We start from the raw sequence: 27,974 nt of genomic DNA, 5'->3' as shown, positions 1-27,974 counted from the left end.
GAAATGGAGTACCCACTTTGACCCCATTAGGGAACTCTCACGAAGATAGGAATTTTCTATTTGTAACTTTCTACACTTAAACATCACCTTCTCAAATGAATTAATAGAATTTTTGAGAGTCTGAGGTTTCTCACTAATGGACACCCCACCAAAGGAGATGGTACCATTAAGCCATTGTTTATAATCGGGAACAATACCTTGGTCATTATTTTTCAGCTGAAGGTACCCCATTTGCTGTTACCATCTGTACAGGCAGTAAGTATACCATCAGTGCTACTGCCCTAGGAATCCACTTCACAGCTGTGGACTTTGTTCAGTAACATTTTAGTAGTACCATGTCATATGCCACAGTAACGTCTGCAGGCCACATATACTGGTTTTTAGCAGTTATGCAGTCAAACTGCTAAGGACATAATGGTAGTTTAATGTACCGTAAAAAGCAAGAAAAAACTAGAAAACAACAAAAATATGCCCCATTTGATTATTTCATGATCATAAGCTCACTTTGACATTTGTTTTCAGGATGTAACACTTGTTACTTACAGAAAACTGCTTGGATATGTACATTCTTTGGGTGGAGTGTACATAGAGTGCTGTGTCCAGTTTTGGAGACCACATGTGGAAAGGGAGCTCATGGTGCAGATGAGGGAAGACAACGTGGTGTCTGGGATAGTATGTCAAGCAGACTGTGTGATATATGAGGAGAAGGAGTAAGGATAGGGTATGACTAGGAAATGTGAGAGAATAAAAAATAGAAAAGAAAGATAAGGTAGGTGGGGTAGGGAGCACAACTATTACCATCTAGAGTTCCTAGTTTCGTCTTAAAATGAAGACGTACTTTTTAACAAACGGGGTGGTTGGAAGTTGGAATTATTTAATGGATGAGGTGGAGAGCAACAGATGGTAAGTGTAAAATGTCAAAAATGGAAAAGGCAGCAAGGCAGAAGCCAGAACTAATAACCAACCAAACAAAATGTTCTGCAATTACACAGCGTGAATATTCTGTAATAAATGTAAAACAACTGAAGTCCGATCACTTAGTGGATGAAAGCACTTATATTTTATTTTACGCAATAGAGTTTAGTCAATCTTCATTGGTATGTTGATTGGTGATTTGCTGTAGAATATTCGCACTGTGTAGTGGCACAGCATTTCATTTCACAGAAAATAAAAAAAATTCACAGAAAAGAAAAGAAAGGAGGCGGTGTAGCTATAATATTTAAACAGCATCTAAACATCCAGATCTTAAAATCATCAGCTCCACAAATAGGCAATGAAAAAATAATATATACCAACCTCAAAATAAACCAAAACAAAACCATCAACATAATTGGATGCTACTTCCCACATGACCAAAACATCCCTCCACTAGAAAACCTCCTCAGATGGTCTACCCACCATCTCCCCCAAGAAACTATAATTTTAGGTGATTTCAATATTGACTGGCAATCCTGTTCTGGCAACCATCCAACCCATCATGTAAACCTTCATGGCTTCACCCAACTAGTCCAGTCGCCAACCAGGATAAATAAAAACTCCAACAAGCACACTACCCTGGATTGGATACTAGTCAGTAAGAGCCCCCAGTCATATATAACAGGCTGCTTATCAGATAGCGTCAGTGATCACTCCCCAACATTCCTACTCAAAAAATACCTATACCAAGTTAAACCTGTCATCTACCATCAAATACGTAAAAAACTAAACTTTAACCCACTCACATTCATCTCAACCCTCAAAGAATGTAACTGGCATCCTCTAATGTACCTCAGTCTTGATGACGCAGTTGAATTTTTTAATACTACCTTCCTGAGCATCCTTAATTTCCATGCCCCCATAAGACTTTCCTGAATCAAAGCACAACCCTCCCCATGGCTACAGAAAACCACTAAGTCAGAAATGAAAAACAGGGATAAAGCCTGGGAGCAGTGGCGCAAAACCAAATTCCCCTTAACTAGACAGAAATTCCTAGAACTACGCAATAGAGTCAAAAAGCTAATAAAACAGGACAAATTGCAATACTGCCAGTCTACCCTGGACTCCTCCCAACACAGCCCCAAACAATTCTGGTCCTCCATAAACTCCATCCTCCACCCAGGTAAAGTCAGTACCCCTCCTCCTAACATCCCTCACTCTTCAGATAATATTGCTACCTCATTCAACACACACTTCACACAAACCATACTATCACTAGCTAAACAACACAACCCCCCCTCCTCTCCAACCCACACCTTCAACTAGTAATCTCCCCACTGCCTTCTCTTTTTCTCCTGTACCTACCTCCAACATAAAAAAAACTCTTAACTAAATGTAAGTTCACCAAATTAGCAGCAGACAACCTCCCAAGTGAATACCTACAAATCCCAGCTGATGCTCTGGCCTACCCAGTATCCATCTTGATTAACCGATCTCTGTCAGAAAGTTACGTTCCCATACTGTGGAAAGTATCACATATAATTCCCTTCCACAAAGGCGGACCCTCCACAGAACTAATCAATTACCGCCCCATAGCTATTCTCTCTCCACTCTCCAAAATACTAGAGAGATGCATACACTCTCAGGTCTCAGACTACCTCCTTACTAACAACCTCCTTTCCAATACTCAGCATAGTTTACGACCAAACCATAGCACCACCACTGCCTTACTCTCCTTTACCAACACTATCCTTCAGCATGAAAACAATGGCTATCTCTCCTCTGCTACTTTCCTAGACCTATCTAAAGCATTTGACATGGTCCCACACAAACAACTTATCTCTGTCCTCAATAACCTATCCTTCTCACAATCAGTCACCACCTGGTTTCAGAGTTACCTGTCTGACCACCAACAATCCATTGTATGGCAGAATGACATATCTCCTCAACTACCTGTCTCCATAGGGGTTCCCCAAGGATCCATCCTTGGACCCCTACTCTTCTCTGTTTTCACCAATAATCTAGCCTCTGCCACCAAACATGGCACACTCATACAAAACGCAGATGACTCAACCATCATCTGCTCAGCCCAGTCCCTACCCAAACTGCAAATAGTCACAAAGGAAGCCTTTTCCTCCATTGAAACTTGGTTATCCGATGCCCAATTAATACTCAACCTAAACAAAACTAAACTACTCATCTTCCAACCCACCAAACATACTCAAAACAACTCTCACTTTAACATCACAGCAAAAGACAACACCACTATATACCCAACTGAACACACCAAATTGCTAGGAGTGGAAATAGACAATAAACTAAAATTTGACATTCACATATCCATGACCATAAAAAAAGTTCACAAAAAACTAGGAGCGTTAAACAGAAATAAGCAACTTCTCACCAAAGCAGCAAAGATTTCAATAGCAAATTCACACCTTATCTCCACTCTACTTTATGCCTCTCCAATATATATCAACCTAAGGCAATGCGATCTAAACAAGCTAGAGACCTGCTACAACAAAATCGCCAAATTCGCCACAGGGGCATCCTACCGTAATCACCACTGTCTCTCACTTGCTGAACTGGGCTGGCTTGAACTCCCTCACCTCCTTCAATGGTATCAACTCTCACTCGCCCACAAATTAGTAAACCATCCACTAAATGTCCCATCGCTCCAGAACCTACTCCAACCCTATCGCACCACCAGACCACTAAGTTCCAGCAACAAAAATCACTTGCAGATCACTAAAGCCAATAACTCGGCTGGTGAAACACTATTCTCTTGCACCACAGCCAAATTATGGAACTCCCTCCCTCCCACAATTACCTCCATACCATCATGCACCCACTTCAAAACTTTACTAAAAGCGCACCTAAAAACATGCTGGCTATGCCCTTGCAACTCCCACTCTAATATCATCCACCCCATCCAACCACTACCTTTCTTTCCACTCCACTAACTACCTTGATTATAGCAAGTTCAGATGCTCATAAGCCTAGTACTTATTATACAGCAGGAACTTCTTATTGTACTTCACAGATAAAGATTCTAGCTGTCTACTGATGTACTATGTTCTTCATCTGTAAATATGTTGCAAGTAATTGCTATGTAAATTGTTAATCGCTATGTAATCCAATGTAACTACTGTCTGTTTATTTTAACTGTGGAGCTTTTCTCCCCGGGCCTCCACTGAAAATGGACCTATGTCCAGTCGGACACTTCCGGTCAACAAATATAAATAAATAAATAATAATTTGATTAAGTGTAAAATGTGCTTCAGCAACAGTAGAATTCAAGGTTACAGTAGGTGGGGGAAACCAGATTAGGGGTTCATAGTTTAAACTTTATATTACTTTTTCACAGAGGTGGCAGCTGACGGATGCAGTAATTTAACAGAAGAGATGACAGAAACTGACACAGCTGCTACTCCTAGAGTAAATTAGCAAAGGACCCCTGAAGATATCAGTCTCAGGTTAACTGCAGTAATTGGGCAGACTGAATAGACCTACCCTCGAAGCTTTCAATCCCTTTTTTGTCCTTTTTATTTTTTTGTTTAATACAGAATCAGAGACATGGCTGAAAATAATCAGGGACAAAAGCCCCAAATCATGGACACTTTTCACTTTGGGTGGTGTTTCTAAGTGTCATTTATAACTACATAATGCTAGTACATCAGCACTCACATTCCAGAACTTTCTACAAAAGTATGAAAATCACAGACAACAATTTGCAACTGAGACATGCATTTTCAAAAGCAGAAGCAAAATCCCCAATGTTTAAACACAGTGTTGCAATCACCAAGGGAAGGCTAAACAACATTTGATTAAAACATCGAACAGTGTGCAGAATACTATGGTATTTGTGCTACTGCAGACACACTGTTGTATAGAGCCCTGATCATAGCAACATAGTATTGTATCCTAACTCTGTGGTCACAGATCAGCCACGTTGCCACAAATGGGAGATTGTGGAGTCTCAGATCATCTGATCAGCATACTACACTAAAGGTTCCTGCTCTGCTATCATGGCAGAAGGGACTGAAAATCTTATGAATCATTTTTATTTGTATTTATTTATTTATTTATGTATACATTTTTGCATGAATGCAAGCAGGGAACGAATACACCTTTGCTGTTTTTTTCCACTCTCAGAAGCTGGCTGGTATTTCTAATGCTTTCTGCAGCACATACACAGGAACTATACAACATTATGTGCTTAATTTCCAGGCTTTGGATCAGAACAGATTTCTCAGAAGAGAAATAGACTCATAATGGTAATTGGTAATGGTAATTTAGACTGCAGTATCAAAATCCTGCACTGGTTTGTAATTGGCTGTGCCCTAATTTGGTAAGAGAAGGTTTTTATTTGAATTTATATTTTATTTTTTACACATTGTTTTTCACTGACTGTAGCTGTAGACAAGAGGATTTACTTTGATTTATATTTTGTTTTATCTTTAATTTTCACTGTTAGTTGTTAGAAAAGGATAGGTTTCAAACTGGCAAACTTTAGATATCCCAAGGAGCCTAGTCAGCTATAAATTCACACAGACTGCAGAGAGGACAATGCAGAGCTTATCTCAACAATCCTGTCGTGGTTTGTGATTTATTGATCTTTACTGTCAAAAAGAGGTGCAACTGAGCGATAGTGAGCAGAAGTTAATGCTTGGGAACTCCAGCTTTTCTGTGACTTTCACAACTTGTACAGTCACAGCAACAACTTTACTGCAGTTAATTTAATATTTAGTTATATACTGTTTTTTGTGTGACTTTTCCCTTAGAAGTTGATTTCACTTCTATCTGAATTCTGTGGTAACTGATTTAAATTATTCTTTTATTTTATTTTATTTTTTTCATTTGCAGTTGAGTATGCCATTAATGATTTGGCAAAGCAGAAATATATTGTACAGTGTAATAAATGCTATGTATATTTAAAGGTCACACCTGATAACACTGGTGATCTGTGCTCCTCACGTCTAAAGTTGGATGATTTGCTTACCATTATTAGAAGTAAATCTAGACTTCCTGATGATGATTGCACTTGTGCAATTGGCATGGCTTGGAGAACTGTTACATATATTAATGACTGGACTGTTGAGTTAACTAATGTTAGGCAAAGAACAAATATAACACATATAGGAAAGAATGTGTCTGTTGTCTGTAAAGATCATTCAACCTCCATGAAACAAGACAATACTGCTGACAATTTTTGAATTCTGGATACAAGTATTCAGCAATCTGAGGATTCAGAACATATAGAGCAAAATAGAAAACAAAGAAGTTCACAACAAATAAAGAAAAAGAAACTGATAAATGTCTGTAATGCAAAGAGAATAAATACATAATGAAAAAGGCCACTGCTTTCTAATGCAATGCACAGATTACAAAAACTAAGTCTACGGAAAAAAAGCATCATTTTCACAAATGAGACGGTAGAATAGACAGGCAAGTGGCAGGTGAAAAGAAAGAAATCAAAAATGAACATGGAAGGACTGAAGAACATTACTGTAAGGAAAAAAGGAGTAAGACAGATGTTGACAACATGGCTGCAAGTGGGGATATACAAAGCCAGGTGGATGACAACTGTATGCTTGCAAATGTAATATGCAATGAAAACAGTGGGATTAAGACTAATGGTGATGAAGATCCTTCCTTTGTAATAACTGATAGAGCAGGTATTACTGAGGCAGAAGGTGAAGATTCTTTGGATGTGGTAAGAAAAGATATTCTTGTAATTGGAGATTCAGTTATTAGAGGAACTGATAATTACATTTGCAGAGGAGATAATGACCATCAAATAGTGTTACACTTGCAAGGAGCAAAAATATAGGATGCAATGCAGACCATAGAAATCCTTAATGTGTGGAAGTACGGATCTGTTTTTATTTATGTTGGTACAAATAATCTCATCTGCAAGGACTGTCTGACTGTTGGAAGGAACTTACAGCCCTCCTAGATAGCATAGCATGTACAGTTGTTAGGATATACTTTTCATAACTCCCATACAGAAAGGAGTCATGTCATTGTGAATGAAAAGATTTTTTGGGTAAGTAACTACATGAAAATAAAATGTCAGTTTTTAAAAATGGAAATGTGTAGAACATCTAAGCCTAATTTTGGGCACGTGTTTAGACAGGATGGAGTGCACTTGTTAAGATCAAGAAAGAGAATTTTTGTAGGAGATATTTTGTAATATAAGACAAACACAAGGCAGGATTTTTGCCAGATCAAAAATTTAAAAGTTCACAGACAGCAACATTCAATGCATCTCTGATGGTTGTTAATGCTAGAAGCATTAATAATACTGCTAATACTAGAAGGCTTAATAATAAAGTTTATTTACTGGGTAATTTGCTACATTCCCACAAGACTGATGTTATTGTTTGTGAAAATGGTTAAAGAACAATGACCAGAAACATGTTCTGCCAGGGTATAAATGTTTTTACTGTAACAGACGTTCTAACAAATATCAGGTGGAAGTGTTAAGATAGGGATTAAAGATAGTTATGAGACCTGTGATTATTACACATTCAGTGATAACAACAATACTATAGATTGTGTAACTGTGACAAAGACAACCCTGGAACACATAACAATTGTTGGAGTATATAGACCACCAAAGTGAAGCGTTGATGACCTAGAGGAATTCAAACATTTCTTGAGAGAAACACAATAGGGATGAATAATAATGACTGGGAACTTAAATTGTTCAGAAAAGACTAGAATAGTATTGACTCAACAACATTAGAAAAGAAATTATTCACAACATATGTTCTGGAAAAACAATTGCTTCAAATTGTAAAAAAAAAAAAACAAAACTGCCAGGGAAAGTAACATACAAGACATTGTGTTCCTAAAGAAATTACAGTGACTTCATGTCAAGTTTTACAACTGTTGATGTGCAGTCATCATAGGGTTATTATGGTTAATTTTTCATTAGATGATTCTGCCAAAATGAAATCTAAACCAATGCATAGAAGATTAATACAGATTATATGAAAGCAAAAGAGTCACTATGTGAAACTAAGTGGAGTGATGCATTCAGTGGAAAAACTGCAGAAGAAATGTGGAAAGTTTAAAAGAGAAATTGCTTGAATGCAAAAAAAGAATAATAAAAAAAGTATAATATCAGTATCTACCCACACAATGTCAAGAGGATATATTTCCATCGAACAAGATACTTGATTAAGGTGAGAGACAAAAAGTTAAGAAATGGAAAAGATGTTGAACTAATGTTTTGAAAACTGAAATAAGCTGGGCAGGTGAATTAAGCACAGTATGAGACAAGATCAAGAAAAATTTGGCAAAAATATATAAAGATATTGAGGATAAAAAGGACACCATTTTATAGATGTATTTACAAAATCTTAGGCAAAACATTTTGACTCAATAAAGGGGGTGATAAATTCTCCTACTGGCATTTAAGTAACCTCAGATACTGCAATCAAGTTAGATTATATTGAAAAAGAACTATGTAAACTGGATCCAAACAAATCACAGACTGGCTGGCCTGCATGCAAAGTGTTGTTCATATACCAACTGTACATAATTCCATAATGAGTCTTTATAATAAGGTGGTATGAAAGCTGCTAAAAACAAGAGGAATTATCTTAATATACATTTTTTTCTGAAAATGCAGTATTAGTGATTGCTGTGCCTGGAATTATTTAATGATTTAAGTCCATACTGTTTTGTTAGAAAAAATAACTTGGTTATGTGTAGTAGAGCAACATTTTGAGGGGGAATGGCAGGCTTTTGAGAGATTAGATATAATTGGTAGGTATGTTTACACTCTCATTCTGACACCTAGTTTTTATTATGTTCTTCTGTGTTACATTACAATACACTATGTTATGCATTCTGTATTTAATATATTTTAATATAAACCATTGGTTAGTCATTAGTAAACTTCAGAAAAGCAACTATAAAAATTAATCCAGAACTAACATGAAATTGAAAAAAGGGAAATATTGTGAAGGGAGTTTGGGAAGCATGTAATACACGTGGGTATTTCAGTCCTGGTGAATTATGAAAACATCAGTGCACTAAAAACATGTCCTTAAAAATCTAATTCTGCCAGCCACTTCATGAGGCCTCTCACATAGTATTCATCTTAAAGCCATCATGTACTCTGATTTGTTTGCAGAGCACAATAGTATGCAGAGGTTTAGTTTTCTACACAAATGCATTATTATGTTTTTACTGCTTGAGCACTGCATATATATATATTATTTTTTATCTCTGACTGCATGGCCTTACTCTAATGTTGGATCTCAAGTAGTGAACTTTTTTTTTACCTTAAGAAAAAAAAATAGTACTTTAGCAGTGTGACATTGCCACTCCCTCATACACCATGCCCTTTACCAGAAAACCCCTTGCTTCTGGTTATGTAGTTGTAACTCGGCTGTTATTACATTGAAAGTTATGGTGTACACAGCCAAATCTGTCAGTAGTCCTTCACTAAAAAATGTCAGCTGCACCCTACAATTTAGAGTAATTATCCCTGTCTCTGTCTCCTTTTCTATATTCATTACCAAACAAAAAGTAATTAACATGTGGCAGAGGTTCCCTGTTAATTGTAAAGCACAGGAGATTGATAGCACCACATGTATTTGTGCAAACTACTTCAAGATCTAGTGCAAAATATCCATAAAATCAGTTACAGATATGTATAACCAAGCCATAGAGAGAGAATGATTTGCCTTATACATAATGTACCATGGAATCATTAGATAATGGTAAGTAAGATAATATGAAGATGTTAAGGAAGGGAGGGTGGAAAAGTATCCACCAAATATGGTTCTCTAGTCATACGATGCTCATGTAACCAAGAATCAGTTATCTGTAATGTTAGAGAACGTAATTTGTTAACTAAGGATGCTCTTCTTGTTTCACTGTTACAGTCATTACATTTGGGTTATCCTGCTGGCAGGTTTCCCTCAGCCTCCCTGAATTCCAAATTCTTGGGTCCTGCATCGGCTGCTGTCACCCCCTCCCTGACGTCAGGTCATCAGGGGTATAAAAGAAGCAGCCAACGCCATTTTCTTTCTTGCCCCAGATGTCAGGTGCCCGCAAAAAGGGTAGCCGAACTTTATATAAATACACCAATATAAATTTTACTGTCATCTATAAGCAAATACACCACATAGGTAGTATAATTCAGAGAAGGAAAGATAAGATCCAAAAGAAAAAAGGGGGAAGGTGGGTGGGTAACCTGGACTGCAACGGTGAATACACTCGAACATCTACATTTATGGTAAGTGTACACAACTGTACTATGTTTTTCGTGTTTCACTGTTGCAGTCATTACATTTGGGTAGAGTCCCAAAGCTATGGTTGGGGGTATAGCAAGACAAACGATGCAAAAGCAAAAATAAGTATACTGAAACACACCAAACAGCCAATACTATCAGCAGAAATTTCTTTATTTCCCCCCCAGAATCTGGTACCTCGACAGCACACCTTCTCATCAAGGATCAGCATTATAGTAGTAGGTAGTAGCAGTATTTATATTGATTTGGATCAATTAATCAATTCATTTAATTATTTAATTACAAAAGGAAAAAAAAAAAAAAAAAATTATTTAAAGTGATCTTCCTATATTTAAATAAATATTAAATAATATATATTATTATAATTTTATTATATTTATTATATAATAATATATAATATATATATAAAATAATTATATAATTTATATATAATTTATAATCAAATTATATAAATAATTAATCAATCATCATCATATATCATATATACCTAATTCCAAAAGGTTGTAAAAAGTTCAACAAAAAAAATCAGTTTATCATCTAGCTCAGTAATCTATCATCTATCACAAATGTTGTCCAACATGCAACAGAAAAAAAAATACAAAATACTAAAACTTTTTTTTTTCCTTTTTTCAAAAAAAAAAATTAAAATGTTTGACTAGATAAATTTAGATATGTGTCTCTCTTATGTTCTAGAAATGTAAATTTAACCATTCTTTAACCTTTGTTTTATACCATACATTATTAATACAACATTATTACAAACATATATATACAATATAAATAGACAGTTATAACAGTGTGGTTAATGTAGGTTATAGAAATTAATTTAAAACCTCAAAAAATGGTTGGGGGGGCTGGAACTAGACAGCAGTAGGAGCGGCTATGAGGCCTTGCAGAACTGCAGTGGTAAAGCCTGCCCTGGATTTAGAGTAGAGTGGCAGATGATAATGCTTTGTAAAGGTGTGCACTGAACTCCAAGTAGCCGCCTCAAAAATGTCTCTGGTTGGTACTCCCCTGAGAAAGGCTGCTGAAGTGGCTGCAGCTCTGGTGGAATGAGGCCTAATTCCCTTAGGCACTGGCTTGCCATGGTGCAAGTAGCAGAAACGAATGCAGTGTCCTAACCACTTAGAAATAGTCTGCTTAGAGATAGGCTTTTCTTGTGATCCTGCAGCATATGCCACTAGTAATTGCTCTGTCTTCCTGAAAGCTTTGGTTCTGTCCAAGTAGAATCTAAGCTGTCTGTGTATGTCCAAAGAATGGAGAATTCTTTCCCCCTTGTTCTGTGGATTTGGGTAAAAGATAGACAGATGGATGGCTTGGTTAAGTGCCACACTGGACACTACTTTGCAAAAACAAATTTCTCCAATGCATGCAGTATCTCAAAATTATGTTTAAAACATCCATAACAACTTAGCATAAGTATTTTCTCTGTGGGACAATTTGTTTGAATGGTCAGATGAAAATTACAAACAGGTGCCCTACGCAGACCGTCTCAAAAAACTCCAGCTTTACTCCGTCGCATATCGCCTACTCAGAGGTGATCTCTGCCTAACATACAAAGCTATGTCAAACCCAGAGCTGTTGGACATGCTCCACTTAAAGAAATCCCAATCCCTCCGAGCTACATGCTCTAGGGACCTAAACCTTGTCACCACAATAAACAGAACATGCTGGAGGGATAGATTCCTGTCCCAGAGACTTCTCATACTCTGGAACAGACTACCTATGTCAAACAGAGCTCCTCATTAGCACTCTTCAAGAAAAATCTTGATGATTGGATGGGAGATAGGAAATTCACCCCAGGGATCACTTCTGTGGCTCTGCTCGATAGCGGCACAGGAAAATAATTTTCTTGGGTGGCGAAAACCAGGGTACATTATTGGCTAGGCTTATATAGGCCCTAGGGCAAATAACCTAGTACCTACCTATGAACCTATGAACATGACCATAAACTCCAGTAAGACTAAGAAAATGACTTTCGCCCTAGTTGAACTGATGTTTACAGCAGTGACAGTGATAAAATGGGTGAAATGTCTAAACAGAAAGGTCTGGCATTTTTTTTTTGAGCTTAGACATAAACTTTTCTGTGCAAGTAAGTAAAGTGGAAAGTGACTGTAACAAAAATCATAGGTTGCAAAAAGAAATAGTTGTAAAATGTAGAAGTCCAGATGTTGTGAGAACTTTGTAAGTCTAATTAAATAACTGAATTCACTACTATTTTGTGGCCTCCCATACTAAATTACAAATAAGTAAACTGGAAATGATTCAAAGAAAACATAATGCAATGATTTTAGTCACAGGTTTATAGGTAATTACTAGGCTAACTGTTCTTGCAGGCCATTTTAAGCCTAGCGAGTTTCTTATCAAAGGTAGAAATCAAACCCCGTATTTTGTTTCTTTGAGGTGAACACCTTAGCCATTAAGTCACAGCCCTTTACCTTATGAGGAGAGACTTAATATTGGATTTTACAGCATGAAATATACACAAAGGAGGTATCTGATACAGAAGTATAAGGCCAGAGAGCTTCTGCTTTTCTGAGAGTGCTTGGGATTGAAAAAGGGACAAAATCAACGTAGACAGGGGGGTTTTTACACTAATTTAAAAGAAATAACAGAAACATTTCCTGGTTGTTGTGGAGAGCTGTAGGAAACTGGCACAAGCTACCTAATTATGTCAAGTTTAGCAGTAATGTATGTAGCTTCAAAACAATGACTGATAATTTATAGGAGGACATGCTCAAAGTAGGACGCATCAAATACTTATTCAAATACAATATTCACAGCATGCAATGTACACTATTTTGTCTAATCAAGAAAACACTAGTGGCCTGAAATTTTTAATAAAAGTTTTAATTTAAAATGAATGGTTAGAGGATTCCAGTAAGTCTGATAAATGTAAACTTTGTTTTGGGACTTTATGAGCTGGAATATTAATTATGTTTAAGCAAAATAAAATAACAGTCATTTTGTTAAGCATTAGAGGAGAGTGTGTCTTATGTTCTGAAAAAAATGTACCTTGGGACAGTTTCATCCCCCTAAACCAGTCACACAGTTGCTTTACTTACTCAACATTTCCTCTACAGTAAATTCAATATTATAGTAAGTTTTATTTCACGTCCCTAGTAACGCTTTAGATCCCATACCCTTTATTCTATTTTGTTTTGGACTTAAAGAGAGTATTGCTTTGTAATAATTTTATTTCAAAACCATATAGGAAGTTTATGAAACACCTAAGTTTACCATCCTTTGAATATCTAATTTTTTTTTTTTCATTTTCAGGTCCATCTGTGTGAAATAGATAACCCCCAAGATCTTCCAGTCCTTGAGTTTCCCTTTAACATTCGTAAAGGACGGCCATTAATGGTTGCTGTCAAGATCTTACGCACTGATGCCACCAAGAATGCCAGGTACTTGCAGCATTTCATACCGTTTCAACTGTTTTACATTCTTTATCCTTCCCTATGCTTGTTTTTAGAGTGAAATACAGAATTATCATAGTCTGGTCACTGTGTAAACCAATTTAAGTGTGCAAAGCTGTGCATGTATTTCTCAATAAAACAGCTATGCCCCCTTTGCAGATGAAAGTGATGGAAGTTCAGATTTGTGGTCATTATTGCATAAACTGTCGACTGGATTACATCACAGAAATAAAATCCTCATGACTTGTTATAAAGCTTGACTGTTAATTGCTTAGTGCTAATATGTTTGCCCTGTGTAAATGAAAGGTTAAGATATTAAGCTAAGGGGCGTATGATAAACAGTACGTTAAACGTATGGAGAAGAAATGCAGACAGTGGCTAGTCATTTGTTCTAGCCTTTACTGTGACAGTGGGAGCATTTTAATTTCATGAATTCTGGTATGTTTCTATGAAACATGCAATATACCTTTTTTCATATGGCATCATATATCTAGTTTCTGGAAATTCTCATAAACATACAATTTTTTCAGTAACGAGGCAGATTTCATAATTACCATTCTCTAATTTATTTGTAATATGCCCTCTTTAAACTTTTTTTTAAACAAGTTCAATTAGTTTAGTGGATAATTAATTTGTATTTATTTAAAAGTTAGCAGATGCATTATCATTTTGCTGTTAACTTTTTTTTGTGTTTGAAATTCATTTTTGAAATAAAGGTCAGGTTCTTTGGGTGTGAGATGCTGTACGTATTTTTTTTCACTATAGCCAAAAGGGACACAACATAAATAGCACAAATCAAAAATCATGTGGTTTACTTGTAACCCGTTAAGCTTATGGTCTTAATGTTTTATTAGACTAATTATTTTCTCTTTCCTTTTGCAGGAATGATTTCTTGAAGGAGGTGAAAATCATGTCCCGTCTGAAGGACCCAAACATTATCCGCTTGCTAGGTGTATGTGTGCAAGATGACCCCCTGTGCATGATCACAGAGTACATGGAGAATGGGGATCTGAACCAGTTCCTCAGTAACCATGAGTTGGAAGATAAGATCGGCAATCCCAGCAATATTCCAGGCATCAGGTATGAGACAGCAGTATTCCCAATCTTATTTCAATACAGTCACGGTTAATGGCATCTTAGCAACAGATCAAGAGGTTTGATTGCTATTAGAAGTGCTCTAAATATCAGTATGGTGCATATACATACAGTCATTAATATTTATCCTTTAGTACTTGATGTATGGTTACAGTTAATCAGTTCGTGGTGGTCCATATCAGTATTATTTCAAGCAACACATTTTTATTTTATTTTTATTTGTTTACCAGGTAAGGTGGGCTGGTCCAAAAACATTTCAGCCATTATTTGGGTACTAGGGCACACAGGTACATTGAGATCAAATTCAATTCACAAATATGATTGCAAAAAGATAGTTACAGATATAATTGTCATAAATGCAAGTAATAAACTTTAAAATAAGAAGACTTTCCAAAGTGGGACTTTTCGTTAAAACAATCCAAAAAGACAAACACCAGCAAAAAGTAAAACAAAGTTTGATCCACTCACTGAGCCCTTTCATCTGCCACTGACACTTCATCAGACTGAGTTCCTTACACAATATACACATTTCAATATCACCAAAACAATTACATAATTAGTTACATGCTTAAGCTTACAACTTTGCCTTATACTAATGAGCAGAACTATGCTGTCCTGCTCATAATGTTATGTACGTATTTACAATGATAAGAGAAGGGTGCCCCTACAGATGGTTGGAGTCCTAGGAGATGAATGCGAGTTGAAGGATGAGAAGTACGTTTGTTAGAATTGTCAGCAATATTCCATGCATCAGCTTCCATTTGTAGCATTCAGAATAACATGTCAGTAGGCCTACTGATGACCAACGATCTTTCAAATGTTTCAGTTATCAACTCATAGCATGCAGCCAGCTGTATTTCAACCTGAAAGGTTGTGGTCATTGTTGCTGTGGTTCCACTATTGGAGTAATTGATTATGTACAATTTCAGAAGTTCTCTTCCTTGAGATTAACAGTGGTGGCCACTATGGGCAATAATCCAGTCAGACTGCTGTAAGTGGACACTGCAACCAGTATGGCTACAATCAGTTGGATGGCTTTTCTGTAATCATCATGGATGTATTACAATTCTCAGGTCAATAATTCAGGAAAATGATGCTTTATTCAGTTAAGGGATACAAAGAAGACAGAGCACATCTTGCTACATAAAAGTCTCAAGGAAGTCGATCTAATCCTGGATGGGACAGCAGGTCACTTTAGGATGTACATATACACTCAATTGCCGCATGCACAGTATGCAGCGTTACTGCCAATTGCTGTCTTTTCATAATGCGTGCTTCAGTAATTCTTAATACACCTGATTAACAGCAATGCAAAAGCATTTACATTTTAAAGGTTAAATAAAACACCAAATCTTTACAATACCTTTTCATATAAAGTACAATGTCATTAACACGCAGTATTTTTCACTTCACTATTATGGTGAAAAGAAAAAAAAAAAAAACTAAACTACAGTGTAGGAAATTGGGCTGCATTAAAAAACATTGATGTATGCTGAAACAAGTAGCACTGTATTGCATTGCAGGGCACTGAAGTATATTAATTCAAACAGTGGTTTAAATTTTCAAAAATAAAGAGGATATTTGTGAGTTTCAAAACAGAATGTTGTAGTTGCTATGAAAGGTTTTTATGATCACAGGTTAAAAGAATTAGCTACTGCATGGCTACTGTTTGTTTCGGTTGTATCTTCATGTGGGTCTTCACAAATGAGTGCTATGGTTTGGTTGTACTTCAGACATTACTGTTTGTTAGGGAGTTTATTCTTTTAAAGTATGTCTTGTTATTTGTGTATTATTTGATAAAAATGTGCATGTCATATGGGTTTCTGAATTATTTATGCTTCATGCTGCCAGACTTAAAAGATCATTAATAGGATGCATGTATAGGATTCCACAGCATAAAATGAATACAGAAGCCATTGATTTATTCTGAATGGTTACTCTTTCATCAAAAAAAATCATATTAGAAAGACTGACATTTTTAAGTTCTGCAGTTTTTAGAACAGGTTGTTATAGTTCATTTTACGTTAATAAATACATTTGTTTCTATAGAAAAATGATCAATGACTATTGCAGTAGAGGGGACGAAAATAAACTAAAATACATGCATGACTTTCTGACTGAAAATGTTGATCTTGCTACTATGGTTATTACTTTAACTGCAACAACATTTTCTTTTCTCTTTTGTGACTGTGTGGTAAAGACTTGTGGATTGTACTTATCTGGCAATGAATTAGATTAAAATGTGTAATAAGGCATAATTTGAAATACCTTAGGATTTAAAAAAAAAATCATTGTCTGTCATGCTATAATACTTGATGTTATATACCTTTAAGGTGTGTGATTTTTTTCCATTCATTTCCTTTTTAGCTATCTCACCCTAATTCATCTGGCAGCTCAGATTGCCTCAGGAATGAAGTATTTGGCCTCACTGAATTTCGTTCATCGAGATCTGGCTACTAGAAACTGTCTAGTGGGGGAGCATTACACCATCAAAATTGCTGACTTTGGTATGAGCCGCAATCTCTACTCAAGTGATTATTATAGAATTCAGGGCCGAGCCGTACTACCTATCCGCTGGATGGCATGGGAATGCATCTTGTTGGTAAGAATTAATACTCCTTTTTAGTCTTTTTACCAGTACCATGAATTACTTACAATATGTATTAAAAATAGGTTTCATGGTGTATACAGCAGAGAGAGTATTCAATTTACCTGCCAATCCTCATGCAACCACATAGAGATATATATATTTTTTTATTTTAAGTTGCTGTCACATTGGATACCACCAACAGATCTTTTTTTTGAACTAGTACAAACTCTCTTTTCTTCATTATTGTTTCTGTACTGCATTCGTTTAAATTCTTGCAAATCCATAAGCTGACTGACTTATTTTCAGGGTAGATGTGAAATACAGAAAGGCGAACCAATAGTGTGTCATGTACACATTTGAAAGCATTTTAATACAGCTGTAAAACTGGCAAAACAGACAGTTAAGTGTTTTTTTTTAACTTTCAGAAACTAGGGAATTTAAATGTTTTGCATATCTATCTAGACCGCAGCTATTTTGCAGCATGCTAGGGGCATTCCTTAGTATTGGAAGGATAGCAACGTTTAGAGTAATTTTATCAAATATTTTTAATAGTTATAAAGCATAATAATTCTTTGGCAATAAAAGTTACCACATTTTTTCCATGTCAAGAGCTGTTCAACAAATTTGACATAATGAAGGAAGTTAAATCAGTAGATTGTTTTTTTATTTTTTTTCAGAACATTTTCTATTTTATGTAAATAAATTAAATTCTTTGAGTATCCTCTTAATATATTATAATTTATTATAACTCTGACAGTAATTAAGAGTTTTTATGGTTTTTTCTTGGGTCTATGTCAGAAGATCTAAGTTTCAAAACTTCGAATCTGATATGGTTGACACAATTTGATCAGAGTCTTGAAACTTCTGATCTTTTAACGGAGATCTCCGTACAGTACGGAAAGGGACATTTTCCCTTTTCTGCACTGTAGTGCGCTCTTGGAGTTGGTGTATTTAAGTAGCAGGGGTAGGGGGGACGTTTAAATGGTTTATTTGTGTAGGTTGTTGTGTTTATTACATTTTCAAAGTTTCAAGACTTTGATCATATTTATTTTATTTTACATTTGTTGACCGGGCTTAGTCTATCTGGATGTATGTCCATTTTCCATAGAGGCCCTGGAAGATAAGCTCCAAGACAATCACATACAAATACAACAACAAATAGCAAGTAGTATAAGAAATATATACAACAGTAACATATGCAGTACAGCGTATAGGTTGGCATAGGATATTCAATGAGGGCAAGAATCATAATGCAATTCACAGGTACAAACACATTATACAGGTAAAGTCAACAGTAAAAAAGGAAGTTAATTTTATAGTGGTATTGATAAAGGAATTACTTAAAAATAAGTTTCCACAGAGCATAGAAACAATGTAATATAGAGAGAGATGATAAATAAATAGTAATAGGAAGATATAATAGTAGGTGAGAGGTAATGGATAGGGAAAGCCAAGTTTGAAAATATAGATGACTAGTCAGGTTTGGTACAGGGGCATAGGCAGTGTGTTTTGAGGTAAAGTTTAAGTCTGTTTTTGAAGTGTGGTAAGGAGGTGAGTGAGGAGAAGTCACTGGGAAGAAGATTCCAGGATTTTCCAACAGCATTAGAGAAGAGAGAATCCCCAACCCTGTTGTTAGGTTTAGAGGTGTGTACAAGAAGTTTGTGTGATGACCGTAAGGACCTCAGATTTTTATAGGGGGTGATGAGGGTAGATAAAATTGGAGTACTGGAAGGTTTATAAAGAGTGTTATAGGCAATGGTTAGTTGGTGGAATTTAATCAGGTTTTGTAGTTCCAGCCATCCGGGAATGGTGTCGACCATATCAGATTCGAAATGTTGAAACTTCGAAATTGTAATATAGACCCATTTTCTTGATTATTAATATAGATTTATGTCTAAAATTTCATTTTATTTGCCTTTTATCTGAGTCAAGTGTTATTCCTCTTTCAAGATTAAAACAAGTGCACCTGCAGGTGTATATAAAATCATAATGATCTGGGTTCACTGCTGTAAGAAGTGCTGTAAGAATACAGGTAGCAGACACTGGGAATTTTTTGGGAGGGAGAATTCCTCATCTAAAGAGAACAGCTTCATAAGATATAAGGAATACTTTTGTTTGTAACTTATAACTAAAGGCTTCATTTTTCAGAACCAAGTATCCAGAAGGTATCAGAAGATATATTAAACTAATTTAGTGATGTATAGACCAAGAATGAGTAAAGTAAAGATTCTAATTATTTCAGATTTTATAACATGATTCTCATAAAACAACTGAGGTAACAATTCTGCACAGATTATTGGTTTTCTGCTGCTTTAGGCTTAATTGTAGGGTAAAAAACAGTAGATACCCTTAGACTAGAATTTGGACTTGGGGAGGTGGATCCAGGTATCATTACATCATTGGAACATACTGTTGTAAGGGGCATGGGTCACAGAATCCTGTCCATTTCTTTCTTTTTGGGGAAGCAAAATGTATTCTTTTGGGAGTCCATGTTTTCATTCTCCAGGAAGTTAAATGGCAGATACTATTAATATTGTGAAATCTCATTGTTGGATAAACAATGACAAAGTTACTGTTTGGGCACAAATTGTTCAAATCAGCAGCTTATCATCTCTTTCAATGTTATTATGGAATATTGTTTGGACTTGACGTTTACTTGCAGTCTTGATACCTCTGACCTATGTGGTCAAATGACAGCTTGTTACACCATTTATTTATGGATTTGAAGTTTCTCTTTTCTCATAATAAGCAGATTAAATATCGCTGAAGCTACCACCCATGATCACTCACTGAAGGGATAAGCTCTGAAGTTGTTTTGGTGCATCTGAATTTGTTTACTGCCTGTGAGGATTTGTGTTGTTTGGTTTGGTTTTACCATTTATAATCTTAGTGATTCACTTGACAGTACTGTTTAACTATGCTCACGGATTCTCTTCTTTCATGGGTTTTTCATGGTTAGGTTGGTGTTTATGTAAATTACAGTACAAAACAGGTGAGAGAGCAATTTTCAGGAGTATGGCTACAATACCTATAATGTGGTGAGTGTATACACATTTAGGAAAATTATGGAATTTAGCAGATGGCAGTAAGTATAAATAAAGCATAGCTGGTGTTCAATCTAAAGCACAACCACGGTGAGAAATAAACTTACCCTGATACTGTCACATGGATAACTATATGACATAGTCTACTTTTACATTAAGTATGGAAAAGATAATCTTGCTCGAGTACTAAGCAGATGGAATGCATCACGTCAGAGTGAAGCATTAGCCTCTTTCCCTCTACAAATTAGTATTAGCAGGGGTTCATAGGTTCATACTGGGCTAATAACCAGCAGGGTCTGTATAACTCTAGCTATGCAACCCATCCTAGTTTTGTCCAAATTCCTTGAAAACCTGGATGATGGAGTATGAGAGTAATGAGGTAGCTAAGGGTTGTGTGGTGGGGTAGTGTTAGTGATTCATTTACTCACTGTCCATGGGTGAATTTGTCATTTCCCATCCAATGCTCAAGTGTTCTTTTGAATAGGGTCTGGGATGAACTCTGCTTTCTGAAAATGGGGAGCTTATTCCACAGTGCAGGGAACCCTTTGAGACATGTATCAGTCCCTTCAGCTGGTTCTATTTATGGTGCAGACAAAGTTGAGGTCCTCAGAGCTAGTGTTGTTGGTGCTGATTGTCTTGTGGATATGCAAGATATAAGAGCTGGATCTGAGGATGCCTTATATGTTAGGAATAGAGTGCCTATCGGTAACCTGTAGGAGATGGAGTATAGAGAAAGAATCTTAAAGCAATCTGATTAGGACAGGGTATTCATACCCAAGATTCTCCTGGTGAGGAACATTTGAGGGCATTCCAGCTGTTGCACTTGCATTAGGTACATGCCAAAGGGGGCATTGTACTCAATGATGGGTCTGATAAGGGCTGCGTAGAGTAGTACTTTTACTTACTTGGCCCTGGATGTAATACATTTGCTTATGAGGTGAGCAACATAGAATGATGTCTTTACTATCTTTGCTATGTGTTGCTCAAACACAAGATTACTGTCTTCATATGTACCCAGATTCGTACCTATTAGGTCAGCTCTTAAGGATGCTTTATTAATAAAGTAATTAGCTTTGGTGGATGATTTTCCAAAGGGCACTATAATACTTTTCTTTTCCGTGAGCTTTAATCAATGGCTTTTGCACCAGTCATTTGTTTGTTTGTGTTAGACCTCCTTGTAAGATGTTGGTGTCATGGGGGTAATGTATGACAGCTCTCAGTTTATAGTCATCTGTGAAGCTGGTAGCCAGAGGCCTTTGACATTAGCTTTGACTTCCAAGAAGTAGATGCCAAACAGGAGAGGGTCCAACACAGAGCCCTGGGGTACTCCGCTGGTGATGGTCTGTTAGTGGAGGTGTTCTCACCAATCCTGATTATTTGGGTCCTATCAGTGAGTCAGCCAGCCAGCAATCCAATGAGTTATCTAGGGATTTATGCCTAGTTATATGAGTTTGTCAACAACTCCTGATTGATGTATTGTACTGAATGCCTCGGCCAGGTCAAAGTAGGTGGTATGCATTGTTTTCTCCTCATCCATAGCCATGGTGACCCATTCAAAGACGTCAATTTGGTTAAGTAGGCAGGACCTTCCCTTAACAAAACCAAACTGGGATGGGTCCAGTGTCTGTACACTGGCTGGGTCTTTGATAATTTCTATGGGGAATAATTTCTATGATAATTTGTTGCATAGCTTTGCATATTAGACTTGTCAGATTGATGAACCTGTAGTTCCTGAGGTCAACTGATGGTCCGCCCGTATAAAGAGGGATGGCAGTTGTTGTCCTCCATTCAACTGGCATGTAATCTGTTTTGAGGTTGTAGTTGAAGTGTGTCTCAAGTGGTCCTGCTAAGTCATGTTTTAGGCTATTTAGTAACAACTGGGTATGCGGCCCTACTGAAGCAGTGTTTTTGACCTTAGCAAGCAACTCCAGGACCTGTTCCCTGTAGATAGCTTGGGGGGATATGCTAGCAGGAATTTCAAAGTGGGGAGTGGGGGATAAACTTAAAGCTAAATTTATCAGCTAGTAGATTTGCTGTGTCACCCTGGTCAGTGAAGGTTGTGCCATTTGTCACCAGTTCTGCACACTGCTAAGTATTACCTTTAAGGTTGCTGATATAGCTGAAGAAGGCTAAGGATTATATTTCAAATGCCGTCCTGATCTTGTCAGACTTTATGTGATTAATACCATTATACAGAGTAGAGTTGGACTTCTTTGCAGTCAGCATTTGAATTTAAAACAGTTCTAAGCTGCTTTTCCCTCCAGTGAGCAGACATTTTAAGAATTGCTGTATGCTGTAAAGGATGATACTACCTTCAGTTTACATGCTGACTGTGTACAGTAGCACAGCTAGGATGGGGCAAGAAGTAGGCAACTGCCCCAGGTACAAAATGTTGGGGGGGGGGTGTAATCAGCAGATCCCAATCTCTCTTTAATGCAGTACCAGCTATTAAAAGCTGGTAGTACTGTAGTGCGGTATAAGCTATGGCAACTGCTTGCTACATTTTAAAAATAATTTTTTTTAAATTTTAAACTAAACATGAACACAGTTTCACTCTTTGCAGGCAGGGTATAAACTGTAACAATTGCTTGCTACAGTTTAAAAAGGAAGAATTTTTTTTAAACTAAATCATGAGCACCGTAGCACATGGTTCAGGCAGGGTGTAAACTGCAGCACTGTTTGCTGCAGTTTAAAAGAATAACATATTCTTTTAATAAAATATGTTGAAGAAGGAATGGGGTCAGGGTATAGAAATGGGTCTTGAATGTCTTGGGCAAGCGGGAGGGCATGTGTTGTACATCAGGCCAATTGTCTGACGTGCCAGTAGAAGGAATGTCCTCCAAAATGCCTAGCTTACATCTCCTTGGGGGTATGGACTCAATTAATGAGTATTTTAATTGTTTATTAATAGTGCAGTTTGTCTAGTCTGTGAGCTGCTAGGTAGTGAAGAACTATGTCAACTGGATGAAAAAAAGTCCGCCAAGTGGCATTCTGGCTGAACAACATATCTGAGGGCAAATCAGCCAAGGAGAATTTTCTGTGAAATGCAAATCCTGGTAAATAACTTCACATGTATTCTGTTTGGTTAACTGACCTAGTCCCACATAAATGTATTAAGTTTTGTAGTACAGGTTGTTTTAATCCTGTGGCAGGGTGGTGTGTTTCATTTATCCTTTGCATGATATTGTTGCAGAATTGCACACACCCACTCATACCATACTGGTTCATTAAATCATTGCAAATAAAATCTAGAAAGCTTATTTCTAAGATGCTATGTGGTGCTATCCATAATGCAGGTGCAGTCCAATATACAATGAATGGACTTAACAAAAAAAAAAACATCATACTGTACTGGAACTAGTGTTATTACAGTTTGGTATATATTAGTGACTAAACCCTCCCCCCCCAAACAGTGTTCTGAGATGCCAGTAGTTGGTCACAGTCTGTGGACCTATAAGAGATATGAGCGAGATAATCACTAGGCAGAAAACTGTCAGACTTATGTAAAATAAAAAAAAAACAATCTTTATTCAGAACATTGCCTTCTTTCTTTTGTCATCCAAAGTTATGGCCTCAAGCACATTGATAACATGGAAGACCAGAACTTCAGTACACAACAATATATAACAAAAACTTCACAACTCTAGCATGGAAAGAGCTGACAACTATTTTTGTACATCAACTGTTTTATGCACTTGTCTAATATGCCACACAATAGATTAGATGCTACTATAACCTTTTTCCCCGAGTTTGCAAGCAGCCAAATCAGTTTTGTGCTAATAGGGAAGCCAGTGACCATGAGTACTAGGAAATGAAATCCCTTAGCTACATCAGCATGTTCTTAAAAGGTAAGTAACTATCTGTGCATTCAGAGTGTGTGGAGATAAAGCAGTAGATGTGAAGGTGATAGTATTAAAAATATCAGAATTAAAGTTTATGTAGTCCACAACCAGCTTCTTCACAACTGAGAACATGGCTTTCCTTATCATATTCCCTCTGGCATTATCAACAGGTGCATTTGAAAAGGAAGGCAGCAAACTCCTCTCTATCTTCATCCTACATATTTAAATATATATTTACAGCATAATCAATATGTAAAAAAATTCACTGAACTTCTGAAAGACTGGTTCATGAGGCCATATCATTTTGCCCTCAAATCAGCTCATGAGATCTAAATTAACCGTTTTAGAACAGCCAATGAGTAGACAGAAATGTTAGTTTCATACTCATACCTCATGTTACTCTCCCCCATCCAATCATCATTTAAACAAGGAAAACATTTCCAAGTGTTGTTTTTGCAGATGTAAGACAAACAAAAAACAAAAAAAGTAATTTCTGGAGGAGTAATGGTATCTCTGTGAATGTTATATGCACTGTTTTGTTAACGATATTACCACAGTCATATTAAACACTTTGGGCACTATGAGCCATAAAGTTTGAGACATGCTCAGGAAACCTGTGATCTATTCAGTTTACTGAGTATGTTTGGTTAGGTCTTTGAGAAAACTAAATTCATTTTCAGGGGGGAGCAGAAAGACAAATAAAAGAGCTATGAACTTGAAGAAACTCTTAATAAAGAACAATGTTCCTTTTCTAAAGGCATGCAGGGAACAAAACAATGTATGGACTGTAATTATTCTAGGTTCATTTGGGATAGTTCGTCATATTTTAGTAGTCTGACAAAAAAGTTACAAGTATCCTAGATATTTTAAATTGTAATTCTCAAAATATTGTATACATTGCTCAATGTTCAGGTTGTGATGCATTTTATGCAAGTCATATAACAGGAATGATAAAAAGCAAATTCTCTTAACATGTCAATAAATTAGTTTCATTCTACTAATTAAATGTAAGTTTCTGTTTCTCATATGTGACAATATTGACTTAGGTGGAGATGGAGAAAATGTGTTAGATTTAAAAGTGGCAGATGTATTTTAATGCCTCAATTTCCAGGTTTAAATTAAATGATCAGTTTCAAATGCGTTTTGATATCTATATTATCAAAGCGTAAAACATTTACTGTATATAACATAGGCTATGTTTCTATTGGTGTCTGTGGTAGTGTGATTTTAAATGAGTTTAAGTGATTCAAAGGTGTTGATTTTATATTTCAGTCTGATTAGGTCTTGAAGGTTTAAAGATGAATATGATGAATGAAATAAGAAAACAAAGTACTGATTTATTTTAACATTTCTTAGCCATTTTATTTTTACTGTGGTTTTATTTAATGTCTTTTTGTCTGATTGGACCCCCTTTGCTCAATTTATAGTGATATATTAATCAGGTATTTTAGTAGACAGTAGTAAGACAGCAGATGAAAAATGTATTCCTTTTCCTTGGATATGACAGCAGCAAGAAGCAGCAGGTTTATTAAGGGAAAGTGTCCATTTTGGAAACTCTGTTGTCCTAATTCAGATGGAAGAAAGACAATAATACTTGTGTCAGATACAGGATTCGCTTACCTAACATCCATGCTCAGCCAGATCAAAGAAACAGAAAATAAAGTTATTGACTTCACTATTAGAGCTTTTTCAGGTGCTGAAAAAAGATACTCAGACAAAGAGAGAGAGAGTTGTTTGGGCATGTGAAAATTTTTTTATATGTAGCTAATGGAAAATTAATTATTAATGGTTATTGGACGCACACTTGTATAAAACACATTTAATAATGCATAGCCCAAACCGTAACGTGAAATAGAGAGGTGGATATTAAGACTGCAACCTTAGGTGATAGAGGCTGAATACTAAAGAGGCAAAGATAGAAGATCAGATAAGTTATCTATGCATCCTAGAATTTATAGAGAGTAAACATCAACATTCTTTAAATATGTCGGCAACTATGCGACCATGGTGGGAGAGCATGCAGTACCAAGAACATGAACTCAAATACGTAGAATTTTAAACTAAAATAGACATTCATAAATACCATTTGCAGGTGATTAGCACATTCTGGTTAGTAAAGCAGAGGTGTAATGCTTGGTTGTAATGCAGTTTATTTTATTTTGAATTTGTTAACCAGAATAAAGCACTGATGCCACTGGACCCCTTGAGTCTCAGCCTGGGACATAAATAAGTACATAAATACATTCATTTCAGAGACATACATAATTAGCATCCCACTAAAGCCCTCCTGTAAATATCTTTGAATCACTTACCACTAAGTAGCCTGTAACTGCTTCACCTATTGAAACAAGTAGGTACATTGCAGGTAAAGGTGCACGTTTCCTTTGCAGAAATCATGCAGGGTGAGCACCTATGAATCATTCTGTTACTCAGATTCCCAATTGTTGAAGTAATTTGTGATAAATGAAATCCTAATTAACAAAGGGTGCTTGCTTATGTGCTGTTACACAGCAGAGAAATGAAGGTCTATCTGTTGTTCAGATGTGTAGAGTAGTTTCAAGAATTGCTCTTTATTCTGTAGACTAAGCAAGACAAAGTTGTTCAGTAAACAAATGTTCATGATCATACACTCCCCCCATTGGCATAAAGGATTTGTTTGCAGTCCACAAAATAGTATGATTCTTAAAACAGAATTGCTCTGTTGTCCAGTATAACAGACTGTCAAACTGCTCTGTCATGTACCACAAAGGAGAAGCACATGCACAGGGTGTGCACTGTGTCCCATCTGCATGTTTACGTTGGTTAATGTCATGTAACTGTTTTACAGCCAATTACTTAGCAGATTGTTTTCAGAGAGTGAATAGCACAAGACAAGAGACTCTTGCATTGTGGCAGAGTAAAATATATTAATTCTATCACTTCATACCAGCTCAGTCTTCTTCCCTGCACCTTCAGCAGTCATCGTGTTCATAACTGTTATGGGTACTATTTTGCCCCTCCAAAGGTATCACGTGTGCTTCTTAATGACATTTGTCAGTGGAAGGGGTTGCCTATTTTGTACTAAACAAGTGACTTAAGTAGCTCAATCTTATTGATGAACATTGTGGAATTTGGAGTGATCTACTCTGCTGACATTGTGGTGATGATAGCAAATAAAACAGCATAGTAAAAATAGAGCAATTGTACCTAAAGTGCACTAACGATATTCCCATAGTGACCTTAGCTGATGATGCACTACACACTTTCTCAAACATGGGCCCCTATCCATCTGGAGTGCATTTGTTCTTTGATTGGATTAATCTTACAAAACACCTTTGTCTAATGTAGCTCAGCTTCTGCCCACACACACACACACACACACACACACACACACACACACACACACACACACACACACACACACACACACACACACAAGCATTAACTATAAAATAATTCTAGAATTAAGAGCTTAAAAAATGGTTGCTTTGTGCCTGTGACCTGTGATGTGGAAATACAAAACATGGTAGTACAGTGTGAAATGTCTCATAGACACTTATTTATTTGATTTACTTGACATTTGTTAACCGGGTTAGTCCAACTGGGCAGTAGCCCTTTTTCAGCAGAGGCCTGAGGAGAAAAGCTCCAGTTTTAAGAGTCAAAAGTTAAATACATGCATAGAATATGTCAAAAATAAGAAAGTATAAGAGTTACATACATTAAGTAAACAATAACAGAGTGTAAGCATTACATACATTAAGTACAATGACCAAGTTAAACAAGATAAAAAAATACAAGCATGTCATACTAGGTGA

General features: G+C 36.4%; 1 protein-coding gene across 5 annotated transcripts in view; it reads left to right on the top strand.

Annotated features, from left to right (window-relative positions):
• Positions 1-27,974, top strand: part of DDR1 (discoidin domain receptor tyrosine kinase 1) — a 1,200,914-nt gene that overhangs the window by 1,144,907 nt on the left and 28,033 nt on the right. For all 5 annotated transcript variants that reach the window (XM_044083163.1, XM_044083162.1, XM_044083159.1 and 2 more), the window contains 3 exons: positions 13,470-13,597; positions 14,492-14,689; positions 17,072-17,306. In XM_044083163.1, the coding sequence (XP_043939098.1) occupies positions 13,470-13,597; positions 14,492-14,689; positions 17,072-17,306 (561 nt within the window). The remainder of the gene's footprint in view (positions 1-13,469; positions 13,598-14,491; positions 14,690-17,071; positions 17,307-27,974) is intronic.

The sequence above is a fragment of the Protopterus annectens genome, chromosome 9.part0, assembly GCF_019279795.1.
Source record: "Protopterus annectens isolate FY-2018-M chromosome 9.part0, PAN1.0, whole genome shotgun sequence".
Lineage (NCBI taxonomy): Eukaryota > Metazoa > Chordata > Ceratodontiformes > Protopteridae > Protopterus > Protopterus annectens.
The sequence above is the reverse complement of the archived record's forward strand: the minus strand, read 5'-3'. Positions and strand labels throughout refer to the sequence as shown.